The sequence below is a fragment of the Sander vitreus genome, chromosome 1, assembly GCF_031162955.1.
Source record: "Sander vitreus isolate 19-12246 chromosome 1, sanVit1, whole genome shotgun sequence".
NCBI lineage: Eukaryota > Metazoa > Chordata > Actinopteri > Perciformes > Percidae > Sander > Sander vitreus.
The window spans coordinates 39,438,778-39,453,579 of NC_135855.1; the positions used below are offsets into that span (position 1 = coordinate 39,438,778).

General features: G+C 42.8%; 1 protein-coding gene across 1 annotated transcript in view; it reads right to left on the reverse strand.

The window, feature by feature from the left end:
- The window catches only part of shank2a (SH3 and multiple ankyrin repeat domains 2a), a 295,254-nt gene that overhangs the window by 176,527 nt on the left and 103,925 nt on the right, over nt 1-14,802 (reverse strand). Inside the window, exons 6-8 of the mRNA XM_078255689.1 lie at nt 11,281-11,389; nt 1,871-2,022; nt 341-508 (exon numbers count right to left, since the gene is read on the reverse strand). Coding sequence (XP_078111815.1) covers nt 341-508; nt 1,871-2,022; nt 11,281-11,389 — 429 coding nt within the window. The remainder of the gene's footprint in view (nt 1-340; nt 509-1,870; nt 2,023-11,280; nt 11,390-14,802) is intronic.

Consider the following 14,802-nt stretch of genomic DNA (forward strand, 5'->3'; position numbering starts at 1 on the left):
CAATCATCTTGGGCGGTGCTAAGTGCCAGACGGAGCCACGGTGCTTTAACGGAACTTGTTTTGGTGGAACATGTGAACGTTCAAAAGTAGTTTTAGTCGTGCAACAGAAAACTCAGATTGGACAGATAGTCTAGCTAGCTGTCTGGATTTACCCTGCAGAGATCTGAGGAGCAGTTAACCATAGTCCTCACAAATCAGCCGGAGGTTAGAACAACACAAAGACAGAGGAAGGAGACGGACATCTGGCCGAAATGAGGGACATCCGGCGGAATTTCCGGCAGCAGCTGTGTGTGTGTGTGTGTGTGTGTGTGTGTGTGTGTGTGTGTGTGTGTGTGTTTACCTGGTGAACTTCATGCCAGCCGTTCTCGTCCTGGCAGCAGACGGAGGCGTGGTGGTTGAGCAGGAGCTCGCAGCAGCCTGGGTCTCCTCCCACCATCACGCTGTGATACAGAGGAGTCAGACCACGGCTGTCCTTGTAGTCCGGAGAAGCTCCCAACTCCAGCAGGGTCTGTGTGTGTGTGTGTGTGTGTGTGTGTGTGTGTGTGCGTGCGTGCGTGCGTGCGTGCGTGCGTGCGTGCGTGTGTGTGTGAGAGAGTGCATGTGTGTGTGAGTGTGTGTGTGCGTGTGTGAGAGTGAGTGTAAGTGTGTGTGTGTGTGTGTGTGTGTGTGAGAGAGAGAGAGAGAGAGAGAGAGGGGGGTGGGGGTGAAGGGTCAAAAACATATGATCCATGAATTATTAAGCAAGGCGGGTCATCAAATGCATAAAATATCAAAGCTCATCACACTTTTATTTTAAAGTTTTATAAGCTTTGATATTTTATTGAAGATAAAACAAAAGAAGAAAACTGCAATTATTAAATTGTATGTTCATAGAAGTCCACTGTAGGATTGATTTAAAAGATTAATCTGATATTGCTCGTCTTAGCTCCTCGGGAGGGACTGACAGACGGCATATTAGGGCTGGGAATCAGCAGAGGCCCCACGATACCATATTCTCACGATACTTATCATGATACAAACATATTGTGATATCCTGTGGTATAGTGAAATTTAATAACGTTATTCCAACTTCAATTTTGTCCCCAAAGGAAAAACTTTGTCACATCTGGTTTTATCTAAAAGGATACATTTCAGTGTTCATCTCACTCAACTGTGCCATCTGGTGGACTAAAAAAATAAATGACGTTATTATTCTAGTACCAAAAAGTTAAATTCTCATGTGCGATTTATATAATAATATATCGATACTTGGCATTCGTGTATCAATAAAGTTTTGCCAGGGAACATATTGCGATACTATGCTGTATCAGTATAAAGATTTGTGCCTTAAAGTGTAATGTTGTAATTTCTTTTTGTTTTATAAAATATATGGCATAGGAAAAAGTATCGTTTAAGAACCGGTATCAAAGTCACGGTATTGGTATAGGTACCAGTATCAACATTTTTTGAACGATACCAAGCCCTCTTGGCGTGTGTGTGTGTGTGTGTGTGTGTGTGTGTGTGTGTGTGTGTGTGTGTGGCAGAGCGAGTGAGAGAGTGACGGGGATCTTCGGAGCGAGTACCGACTCCGGCGGTGGAGACGGAGAAACAAAGTGTCTCCCCTTAATACATCGGGCACATTCCTTAATAGAATAAGAATGTGCCTGATGTATTAAAGGCATTTTAAATAATTTCTCTTACAGATGAGTGCCTTGGGTTCTTCCCTGATGTCTATTGGATTTGTTCACGCCCCCTACCGATGAGCACTGGCTTTCCATCACTAACACTGGATCCAAAAAGATCTCCAATCTCTTCCGTTCCTCATTCGTTACATGTAGCTTTTTTAAGCAGGTGTGGAGAGAAGAGAACGGAGGAGAGCTCCTGTCTTTACCGTGAGTGAATCCAGGTTCCTGGAGCGCGCGGCTTTGTGGAGGGCAGTCGTGCCGTCTTTGGCTCTGAAGTCCAGGTGAGCTCCGCCCGTCTTCAGCACCTTGATCAACTCCACCATGTTGTCCAGGTGAACTGCAAATGTCAGAGGACTCTCTGGAAAAACAAGTCACACACAGAACATCGTTTGTCAAAGTGAAAATCCCGTTAATTTTCTCTGTGAGGATTTTGATTAATAGCCATAATGTCTAAGCCACATGTGTCAAACTCAAGGCCCGAGTGCCAAATCCGGCCCCTCGCAAATTTTGATCCGGCCTGCATTAATAGTTTCGGTCCACAATAGGTTTTGGCCCGCCTAGTTGTGCGTCAGTTTTTCAAACTGCAATATGCAGCCCTGTTATGTGCTCCCCGCCCTGCTCTTTCCTCCTCTCTGTTCATCTCAGGTGTTCCTGATCTGTGATTGAGTGTGGCCCCGCCCCTGGATATAAGACGGAGACAGAACTCGCTCGGGGGGGGGGGAGGAGACCGGAGCAGCACGGATCATCGTTGTCTTCTGTTGTTTTCTGTTATCTTTCTTTTTTGTGTTTCATTGCTTTGAGGATGGGGGTCTGGTAGTCTACTTTTCGCGGCTTTGTTTCTATTAGTTAGTCTACTCTTTAGTTTAGAGGGGGAAGTTCTGGGTCTGACGGCCCTTGATGGGTTGGCCCAGGCTTCTTCTCTTCTTTTGTTCATTTTGGCCAGACCTCCAGACTCCCATAGTTTTGGTTTAATCAATCGTAGTTAATTTGTGAATAAACTCTGATTTACTTTCACTATCCTCGGGTTTGGTGTTATTAGATGTTGACGGTCACATTTACATTGTGTTTGTTTGCTGTAGCCGTGACAGCACTTAAAGCAGAATTTGGCAGATTTATAGACTTTGACACTCAGAAATTCCCACAGAAGCAGAGAGTTTTCATATTCAGGCTGTGAAACAGGTTGTTGTGAGTCGGCTGTGTGGTAGCTGCTTTTGAAAAGTTATTGTTTTGCTTGATTTGCTAAATTCTATGATGGCTGAGGAACTTTTTTAGGGCTTTATGTCGACCAACTGTAAGTGGGACAGCGATATCAGATATGCAATAAAACATTGGGGACCCTTTTTTGACACCCCCGGAAAACCATCCGAGGTAGACTGACCGAGAGCTGTGGCGTTGTGATACGAAGGTTTGTTTGACCCATAGCCTAGGAACAAAGCTACGAGATGAATAGTGAGCAGAAAACATTTCATTCGCCGCAAAAAAAACATTTGGAAAATGGCAAAAAAGGCAAAAGGTACAAGACCGTGTACAGACACTAACATTGACTTAAATGGTAGAAGCTCGCTCTAGCCATTTGCGGTTTTGCGGGTACGGCAAACGTTTCCATGGAAACAGCGAGTTGGACCTATCAGAGACGTTGCTGTTACGCTTAGGATTGTGGGTAGTGTAAGTTTTCTCCATAAGAACGCGGATAAAACATGTTTTTTTGATTTCATACAGACTTCTAGCTTCTACAGGAGCAGAAACTTTCGTTTAGCTTACCTTTCGTAGCTCGTGGGCAGTCTACCTTGAATGGTTTAGACATTGTAGCTGATAATCAGAATCCTTATGGAGAAAATTAATGGGAATTTTACTTCCGGAACCACACTGTAGAGCTCTATTGAAATTGGGTATTGAATGACGAGGCATTCTTCGATACTCGATACTTCAGAAGCAATTTGGTCGGTGCCTAAAAAGTATTAAACTCGTTACCCAGCCCTATTTGTTCTAGGCTTAAAACTCTTTTATATAAGCATTTAATGAAACGTCAATGGAGATATTGAATGGGGGGAATCACTTCTGGAACCAGAGCCATTCAAAAAGTGGACAGTCACTGTTGAGCTCTATTATAGAGCAGGTAAAGAACAAGAAACATACCCAGCAGAACCCAGATGATTAAAACATATCCAGCAGGGTTGCTTCATATAGTTTAAGAAATGTGTTATTTCCCAATAGGAGCTAAAAAAAGCAATTTTTTATTTGTTTCTCACGGGGATTCACAAGCTCATAAACATACTACGACTAGACAGTGATCTGAATCACAGTAACAGCAGTAAACAGACGACTCCAGGGACTGATACGGAGCGCGTAATGACACAGTTAGTTTTCTTTGGTACAAACCAACAGGGAAAAGAAAGAGAAGTGTGCTTGCATTTTTCCATTTGTTTGGTTTAAGTTCACACTGAACAATTACAGGTAAAGTACAGTTTTTACCCAATTTTATTTAATTACCAAAACTGAGGGTCTAGGGATGGCGTCTAGAGGCTGCTGTATGCTAAATTCTAAACTTGTGACTGTGATTTTGTGCTACAGTATATGGAGAATATCGACGTGGGATTGCACTACCTGAATGAATGAGTTTGAGTCTATATAGACAAATCTGACTTCAGTTTTCTGTAGCCTCGGCTCAGCATAGACTTCTGCTATGCTATACTGTAGTTATTTTCAAAAGTAATTTATTGTTGTAAGTATTTACAGTATGCAAAGTCTAGTGAGAAGAGCAAAGGGCCACATTATTTCCAGCTCATGGCCATTTTGTCATGATGACGCACATTTGGTCGGTAATGTACGCCTGACTCCGGTGTACTGTTGATGGCGTGCTTCAAAAACTATTGTCACTCAAATAATTGTCGAAAATCCGCCACTTTAAGTTGGATATGTCAATCCGTTTATTCTTACATAGTCTATATTGAAGACGTTGCACTTCTGGGATTGTTCAGCTGCCACTGGAAATTCCGCCTGAAGTCTCTCATTTCGGCCAGATGTCCGTCCCCTTCCTCTTTCTTTGTGTTGGCGTTCTAACCTCTGGTGGATTTATGAGGACTATGGTTAACTGCTCCTCAGAACTCAGAACTCTGCAGGGTAAATCCAGACAGCTAGCTAGTAAACTACTTTTGAACGTACACGTGTTCCACCAAAACAAGTTCCTTCATGAGGCTATTTTGCAGAGGCGCCGTCATTGTGTTTGGGGCTTAGCACCGCCCAAGACGATTGTGATTGGTTTAAAGAAATGCCAATAAACCAGAGCACATTTTTCTTTCAGCGTCACACACTGGTTGCCAATGAAATGGCTCCTACACATGACTCCAAGCTGCATCATGTACTTTATAAAAAAAGATTTATTCTGAGGTCTTTTCCTTAACTTGAAGGAAGCCTAAGACTCATTTTCAGTCTCTTCGCTGCAGGTAAGAGGTCGGCATTCAAGTTTGAATGACGCAGTACTCGCCTGCTAAAAACGGAGCTCCAGAATTCAAAATAAACTGCTCCAAATAAAGCGTTCCTGTGAATGATGAATGGCGTTGGCCTCGAGACGAAGCTGTAGCCTGCTCAGCAGGAATGAAGACAGATAAAGAATGAGTATGTAACAGAAAAATTAAACTTAAACACACCATTCTGCTCTTTATATGGAATTTCACAGGTTTTCTTTTCAGTACATGTCACTGTTCAGGTGTTGTTGCCTCTTTATGCGCTGATGTTATCCTGGCAGATTAAAGTAGGTCAATTGTCTTTCACAGCTAATTAGCGTAATACAAACACGCTGCTGTGATTAAGACATCATTGGAAATGCCAGTCTAAATGAGGTCCTCAAAACAAGGCACTCAGAGACAATTGATGTGTCCTGATTTCACTATGTCCTACTATACAGAATTGATTTTACATTATACAAGAAATCAACGTACTTATCTGTTAAATACTCGCAGGTTGTGTGATACAGCTTCAGATACAGGTGGATCTGCTTGTGGGCTGCATGTAGACACTATAGCACTTGCAAGGGTATTAAATTAGTATTTTGGCAATTTCTTCATTGTTTATTTAATTTGAAAACTCCCTCTTGTGGATGTGAGAAGATTGACTGAAAACAGTAAAACAGGGATTCAACCACAGACTAAAAATAGTGGCCGTAGCATCCGTTACGTCACCCATTGGTTTGTGGACTGTCGTTTTGAAGTTCCGCAATTCGGCTGTCGCCATCTTGGTTTTTTCAAAACCGAACGTGACGATTTTTGACAAGAGTAAAACACAGAAAATCTGCAAACTTTCCCTTAAGTTACCAGCTGACGCTAGCGGTAGGTTGCTAGCTAGCTTGGTTGGCAGAACAAGACGTATTAGGCTACCAAAACTTTCCAATTAACTTTGATGAAGTGAAAACACAGGTTGAAAGTTTCAGCTGAAAACACGGACAACACCCAAAAACAAGTTTAGGTCTGTTTTAATGTCTCCAGTGTTAGCATGGTTAGCATCGCTAAGCCTCTGTCCTGATCAACAGGTCGTAAAGCATCCCCTGCTTTATCCTCTATTTTAAAATAAATGGGACCATCATTTACTAAATGAATATCATGCTTTATTGAAGAAGACTGCAAACTAGGGCTGCACAATATATTGGTTTTGTTTTTAATTGCCATCGCAATATCAACTAGCGCAATATACATATTGCAAAAGGCTGCAACATATCGTGGTAGACACTACGAGATTTTTTGTGTTAGTTGAAAGAAAATATCAGTAAAAAACTGCAAATGTAAATGTAACTGTTTATATATCGCAAGTAATATCGTTATCGTGATATTCAACAACGTTATCGCATATGGCACACTTTCCTTATATCGTGCAGCCCTATGAAACTAGCAACCCTAAACTTATTATGAAAATGTTTACTGAGGTAATAAATCAAGTGAGAAGTAGGCTCATTGTCTCATAGACTTCTATAGAAACAGACTTCTTTTTGGAGGTTTATCGGTGTTTTAAGCCCCAACGTCTGCCTGGAAGGCACTAGGATTAGGCAAAGCTTATGGTTAGGGTTACGGTTAAGGTTAGGTTTCGGTGCGTGGAAGTTAACGGTCGCAGTGCTGCCTGGAAGGAGACGTTGGGGGCTTAAAACACCATCAAGCTTTTTGGAGCCAGTGGAGTCGCCCCCTGCTGGAAGTTAGAGAGAACGCAGCTTTAAGGAGCTTCAGCATTGGCTTCACTTTTCAGACCCAGAAGCTTCGTCCATTATTTTTATAGTCTCTGGATAAAACTGAACATATACAAAAAGGAAATTAAATCTTCAGGTTTGTTGTGACAGCTTTGGCAATTTTCAATGGTCATTTTGTCACATCGCACGCGTATGAATGACAGCGAGTGGCTTCTTCTGAAAGGGATGGAAATGAGCCTTGATTCCTCCATCTGTGCTGACTGTGTGCAGACATGAGCAAACGGAAGAAAGAGGAGTGTGTTCATATTGTTAATCACAACGAAGAGCTTTTGCCGGACGGCTGTCATCAATATCTGAATAACAAGGGTCCTCATCTGCAGAGAAGCCTTTTCTCTTCAGCGATAAGGCATTCATTTAACAACAGCTCTCAAAGCCCATTAAGATAACCTCAATTCTCTGCTTAATAACGCTTTCTTTATTTGCCTCAATAGACCAGTATTTGTCTGGCCAATCTCCATCCACTCAACCCTGGCTGTGTTAAGAGCACCTGCACTGCTGAGATGCCCTTGACATATTCATTCAAATATCATAAATAAACATAATTGTTAACCTTAATACTCAGGTAAACAAGCGCTGTTACCAAATGATTGTAATGAGCTTTTAAATACAGGCTACTTTAGATGAGTGGTACAATTTATTTTGAATTTGGGCAGTGGTAATTCCCTTCTCCCAACACAGCAAGCAAAAAACAAACAGTTGTACTAAAAGGACAATTTCCGGAAAGGATTATTTATTTGTTCTTTCTAAAGAAATTACAGCCTTCTCACACTACACGTGACCGAGCTTTTAAACTGTCGCTCCTAGACTGTGGAACGCTTTGCCTCATGTCTTACGAGTGACGGCCTCTGTTAACACCTTTAAAAAGCAGCTAAAAACGTTTTAGTCATTTATTCGTTTAACAACATTGTTGACTGTATTACTATGTATCTTATGCTTTTATGTTTTACTATGAGTTACTGTGATTTACTGTGCTCTTCAATTATCGATTTGTTTGAATGTATTCATTTATTTGGCCTGTGAAGCACTCTGTGACCGTCTGTGATACGTGCTATATAAATGACCTTTACATTCTCACTGTCTCACACAGTGCTGTTCACAGGTCCTCAGTGGCTGATTAATGTCCCCACGTGTCAGTTCAGCTGAACCTTGTGTGGATCTCACTAATACGAGCAATCCAGAAGTTCTTAAGGCCCTGACACACCAACCTGATTATCGGCCGTCTGACAGTCTGGTGAGGTCAGTGACTCGAGTCTGTTCGGTGTGTTCCGTGCCGTCGTCAGCCGGAGGAGCCGTCGGCCTTCATTTGGGCCGATTTGACATGTTGAATCGGAAGGCGGGCAGTCGGACTCAATGACCAATCTGATTGGTAGAGTGCTAACCTGGAAATGACGAGCAGGATGAGCCTGACGAACGCCTCTCAAAATCTGACGAAAATCTTTCAAACTGACCTTTGTCGATCTGAAATGAAGAAAGATTCAGCAACTGCACGGCCTATTTCTGGCTTAAAATGTTTTCAGAAACACGTTTCAGTGAACTATTTTAGTACAATATGAGATCGTATTCCGAACGAGCCGCCATTATGAAATTCGGGAGAAGCCAGAGCCACGTGACACGTTCGTCCCAATCAGCTGCCGGTTTTAATTTTTTGGGCGACAATACAGATTAGCGCCGCCTGCTGTTATGGAGACGTATTACGTCTCGCGCACGCGCAGAACGTACGCTAAAGTCAGCGTCACTTCGGTGTGTCCCGAGGCACTTTTTTGACCAACTCAGGGAGGCAGTCAGTCCGACTGCCTTTTCTGCCGAAGGCTGGGCGTCTGGTTGGTGTGTCAGAGCCTTTAAAACAGACTCCCTACTCGTCCTGCCTGCTGTGTTTTAACCACAAGTCTTGAGAGTTTTCTGTCAATCCTATGGATTATGGATGCGTTATTATTAATATAGTCGCTATCGATGACGTTCCACTTCCTGGATTGTTCAGGTGCTGCTGGGAAATTCCGCCGGATGTCAGGAAGGACTGGGAAAGCGAGACTATTATGAATCCCACTTCTTTTCTTAAAGACACAGTGCGAAGCATTCAAGGACTAGGAATGTCCAAGCATCCATGATTGCGCGTTCAGGGTCTATCCCCCGACATAGTGGTTTCCAAAGTGGGACTAAGAGCCTGAGTCTGTCTGAGGTTTCTGCCTGTTTATGGGACGTTTTTCCTCAACACATGTTTGCTCTTGGGGTGAAATTATAGTGTGGTCTAGACCTACTCTATCTGTAAAGTGTCCTGAGATAATTCCTGTTATGAGTTGACACTATAAATTAAATTGTATTATATTGAATTTAAAATGGGGTCTTTGAACATAGACCTAGAACATATTCACATTTAAGAAGCTGGAATCAGAAAAAAAAAAATATATATATATATATATATATTCTTTCTAACAAAATGACTCAAATCGATTAATTGATTAACAAAATAGTTGGCGATTGATTTAATCATATTAATTAATTATCGATTGATCTTGATGTATTCTTAGATCTAATCTCATTCTCTCCTCAAAGTCAAATTTAAATTCTCTCTTTAGCAGATGTTTAAGAGGCAGATATCTCATACCTGGGCACATAAACTGATACTACCAGACTGGTAGCATGGCCTGATACCAAAAATGTGTAAGTGAGAATATATCCTTTTGGAATTTGGGTGAATTAACACTTTAAAACAGAGGGAGCCCACAGCCTGTTTAAATTCCAGCCCTAGTTGAAGGCAGCAGTGTAAACATGTTTGGCTTTGTTGCCAGATATAAAAAGCCCCACTAAATACCACTGATGTGCACTCAAAAATATACCACTGTTTGTTGCCCTGTGGGCCGCAGTGAAGGCTTTTGTTTGTGTAAGTATCTTCCAGATATTCCTGCAGGGATGTGTGTGTTCAGTCAGCCCGCTGCAAACAGAGTAAATAGAGCTATTGTAGCCAAAGAATTGAGCAACCAGAGCTGGGAGTAATGAGCTGTGTCCTAATGTCGATGTGTTCTCAGCACAGCTCACAAATGTTCCATAAACACAAAGTGAGCAGGTGTTTTCCGTGCAACGCTATAGGCTAGGATAATAGTTACAAGGCCTCCCAGGCCCAGTTGTAGGCAGAGCGTCCAGTGTCTGGGGAGACCGCAACCCGGCAAGAATAAGAATGTATTATCTCCAAACGTGCACATCCACTCATGGGTACACTTTACTTTATTTGCTCTGGAGCACCAGGTTAACATCGGATATTATTGCTAGGTAAACAGGAAAAAATTCCATCAGGAGGAACACATTCATCAATTAGACTTTTTGTATGCTTTATTCATGCTGAATGACATTTCCAAATGAGCACGTAAACACAAGATTTAAAGTGGTGTATTTGCATGATTCTTTGTGGAGGAACTCAGTTTTACAGATCTGTCGATTAAATCAACTAATCGATTAGTCGACAAAATCCTATATGTGTTCGTCGACACATATAGGATCTAGGGCATACACACAAATACAAACTCACATTTAATTACAGTACTTTTTATTTTTTGGAACGACTCAAAACGGCTCTTAAAGCTATAGTGTGTAGTTTCTGTCGCCCCCATGAGGAATTCTAAGTAATGACCACAAAACTGTCTGCGCGTCCGCATGATACAAGCTTTCTATTCCACGATGGACTCCTCAGAAGAGGTCATTATCTTCACTCAGTTTCTGCACGGGAAAGTCACCGGACGACACAATCTTCTGAACATAGTCACACTGAGAGATCCAGAGAGAGCTGATAGTCTTAATTAGCTTTGTAGCAACTCATTTGGCAATGTCTTGAATGTAACGGACGATCATTAATATCAAAAAGTTACGCACTAAAGCTTTAGGGTGTCTAGGATAACAATTCATTCCCTAACAGAAGTTGTGCTAGTAAAGGGAAGGTTGGCTGGCAGTGGTTTGAGTGGGGCCTACCTGGAACTGCGACCTCAGTTAACTCCGTCAGCTAACTCCGACAGCAGCTCCACACAAGAGACCAGCCCCATCTTCGGCTGTTGATGGTGTCTCGTTCAAATTTTTGTTTTTAGTGGTAAGCTGGCAATAAAGTGCATTCTGGCTTCAAGGCCACAGTCAAAAGTCAAATGTCTCTTCAGTGTCGAGAGCTACACACAACATCCGTGATTCCGCGACAAGAGTCTCTCATCAGCTCGCTGAGACTCAATCTTCTTATTAACTCTGAGGTTAATTGATAAGCCGCGGTCACTACCAGTACAAGGAAGTACCAAAGGCTACTAAAAGGGCACACTGCTCACCCTAACAAACCATGTGCCATTGATATTCAGTTTTACATCTGAAGTCTTTCTGTGTTTGGTGTATATGCTTGTATGCAGAGTTTTGCCTTACCACCGGTCTCACTGTCATGGTAGTTGGGGTCGAAGCCTCGCTCCAACATCTTAGACACTTTGTCCACCTGATTATGCTGGATGAGGTCCATGAACTTCCTCAGATTGGCCTGCACAACCAGAGAAGAGAGAGCGCTTTATTACAATGAGAAGAAAGAACAAATGGTGGTGGGTGTGAGAGAGAGAAAGGCAGGATAGAGGATCAGAGATGTCAAAAGACTGAAATAGAAGTTGAGATTGAGGAAGGTGTAGAGGGGTCAAACACAACTGAGAGTGAAAAGTGGAAGCGTTTAGCAATACAGTGTGAAACTGAGGGAGATTCACAGTTAAAGATGGAGGAATGTAAGGTCGAATAAAAGGCGAGTGACACCAGGAAGCAGAGGAAGAGAAGATGACCGAATTCAGAGTGTGTCGATTATTGGGGAGTGGAATGGCTGCTCCTTTCTGTTCTGTTCCTGTCTGCTTTCTTTCCAGGCCGCATGATAAAAATAGATAAGAGAGCAGCTCCCCGAAGGAGAGGAGGAAATGAGGAATGAAGAGTGAGAAAGCAGAAGAAGAAAAAGACAATGCGTAGCAATAAAAGAATAGACTGAGAAGAGAGGCACAGGAATAAATGAAGAGTAAAAAGGGAGGCATATGGAGTGGGCGTACGGATGTCCTCCTCATATCTTGTCGCCCCAGATCCAAATCCAAGTGCCACAGCCCATATACAGGAGAGGATTTCATTTCTTATTATAATTTACATTTCTTCCAACCATATAGAGCTGTACAGTACTCAATTACTGCATTTGTGACAGCGAGCACTCGCGCAGAAATAAATAACCAAAAATGGATCGTAATCCGAAAAGAAAAAAAATTGGCGTAATTTAGCCAATACCAACAAAAAGAAAGAAAAATATGCCTGACTGGGCTCTATTCCGATCCTGCATATCAGTTAAAGACATCCCTTACGTTCTAGAGTATCCAACGTGATCTCATGGGAAGGCGTATAAGTAGCATATCACTTTTAAGGACATCTTGCGTGTCATGTCTAGGGTTGGGTACTGAAACCAGCTGCAACTTTGGCACCGGTTCCTAAACGCCGGTGTATACCAGTCGGAATGACAACGCAGTTTTCAGTGCGCTGCACTCTGGTTCTCCGAAACGGACTTTACAGGCAACGAAAGCATCGCTGCATGTGACACTAGTTAACATTACACTTGGCAGCAGGTAACGTTAGCCTACCGTTAGCTAGTAGCTGGAAACAAGGTTAAAATGCTGACAGCTGAACGGTCTAACGTGTGGCTGTTTTTCACTGGAAAGGTTTCCAACAGCGGGACGTCCAACATTCTGCAGCTAAAGACACAGAGGAGACTAGCTGACCTTTGAGACACTGTGGACGCTGCCAGAGAAACACCACCGACGGGACTAAATGATGCATTTAATTACGCCTCGTAGGCTCATGGTGCATTCAAGTGAAACTCGAGCCCGGCTGAGCCCCGAATGTTTACAACACGTGGCTCCGCCCCTGTTGACAATGGATCAAGATATTTGGAGCCCAGAGCATTCCATCAAAAATCCCTGTATCGGTCCTGATCCCGGTCCTGTGAAACTGCTTGGAAATTCACTGGTGCTTTTTAATTGACTTCAAAAGTCATCAACACCCGCATTATTATCAGCTTGTAGTATCTTAATATTTCATGTTTTCATTGGTTTACTACCTAATAGTTTAACAGCTAAATTCTCTGCATCAAACATGATTTTAACTGGCTGGCTGTGATACCAAAAAAGATTGAGCACAGTTACTGAGTGCTTGTGTTCAGATATCAACCATGATGAGTCACTGCCTGTTCAATATCTGGAAATGTCAAGGGTTCACGTACATGGCCCTGTGTTTTCATGCAATGTTTTATCTAATATAGCTGATATGTCCCGTGTGTGTGTGTGTGTGTGTGTGTGTGTGTGTGTGTGTGTGTGTGTGTGTGTGTGTGTATGTGTGTGTCTGCGGGCCTGGTGAATCAGAGTCTGGAGGATGATGCCCTCTCCCTCTCCCTCTCCCTCTCCCTCTCCCTCGTTGCTGAAACAGGTTGGGAGGCTGGCGATTGATTGGCTGTCTCTGTGTGAGCTTGAGCCAACCACAGAGCACCAGACGGTCGGCAAACAGGATTAGCTCCGCAAAGTCAGGCAAAGAAATAAGAAAGAAGACTCGGTGGTAGAATAAAATATAATGGAAGAGCCACATTTTCTTTTTTTTCTAAAGATAATTTTTTGGGGATGTCCTTTAGTGGACAGGACAGGTGAGAAACGGCAGCGAGAGAGGGAAGACATGCAGGAAATCATCACAGGTCGGAGTCGAAACCTGGATCTCTGCGTCGAGGCATAAACCTCTAAATATATGAGCACCTGCTCTACCCACTGATCCAACCCGGCCACAATGAAGAGCCACATTTTCTGACTAATAACTGAGTGTCTGTGTTGTCATCTCACATTGACAAAACATGTTTTTCCTCTTTGCCTTTTTCATTTTTCATTCTCCTTCCTTTCCCTCTCCAGTCCTCTGTTTGGAATTAGAGCAGCTGTCAGACAGTTTCCCAGTGTGCCGGTAACAGAGAGCTGCCAGAGACACTTATGCTTTGGCTGCACTTCAGCACTACAGTAGCTATTGGACAGCAGCCCAAAGCTAGCCTTACACAACGACGAAGAGGCTAAAAATCTTTAGTTTACAGTAGATATTTACTTCAATTCATAAGGGGGAAACAGAGATAAAGCAAGGGAAGAGGCTTCTGTTGGGACTGGCAGGAAATAAAGAGACTCCTTCTGAGCTGTATGCAAACTTACAGATCACAGAGGAACAGGAAAGCTCCAATTAAGCCCAAAATCAGTGTGTTTACATGCAGTTTAAAAACCCAGTTATATTCGGGTTAAAGCAATACTCCAGTTTCCCAAACACCATGTAAACACCTTACCCCGGTTAAAATCAGAGTTCTCATACCCCGTTTAACAGACCTAGATATCCCCTTTAGTAGTCTATAGCGACAATGTTTCATTTCCGGGATTGTTCAGGTGCCGCCGGAAATTCCACCCGATGTCCCTCATTTTCGGGAGGGTTGGGACATCGTTTGGATTTTAACGATTCTGATTCCAATCCGATTCTTCTTTTCGATCCCGGTTCTTATCGATTCTTTGAGGGGTGGAGTTGAAACGGGTCACGTGACTATTTTCACAAATAAGAGGAAAGTTTTATTTGGATTCAATGGTGGTTTGCAGTTTTACAGCTTTTTCAACGTAAAATAACGCCACACTAGAGCGCCGCTTACTGAGCTCCAAGGCTGCAACACAACAAGCGCCTGGTCGCTACGGAAACCATACCTTGCGCATGTTAAATTTGGAACCCGTGATCAGATTTGAAACCAAATCCTCCAAACGATTCCACTGGAATCATAATTTTTGAAACGATTCCAAGTAGGAATGCCCAACCCCTATTTTTCGGCCAGATGTCCGTCTCCTTCCTCTTTCTTAGTGTTGGCGTTCTAACCTCCGGCTG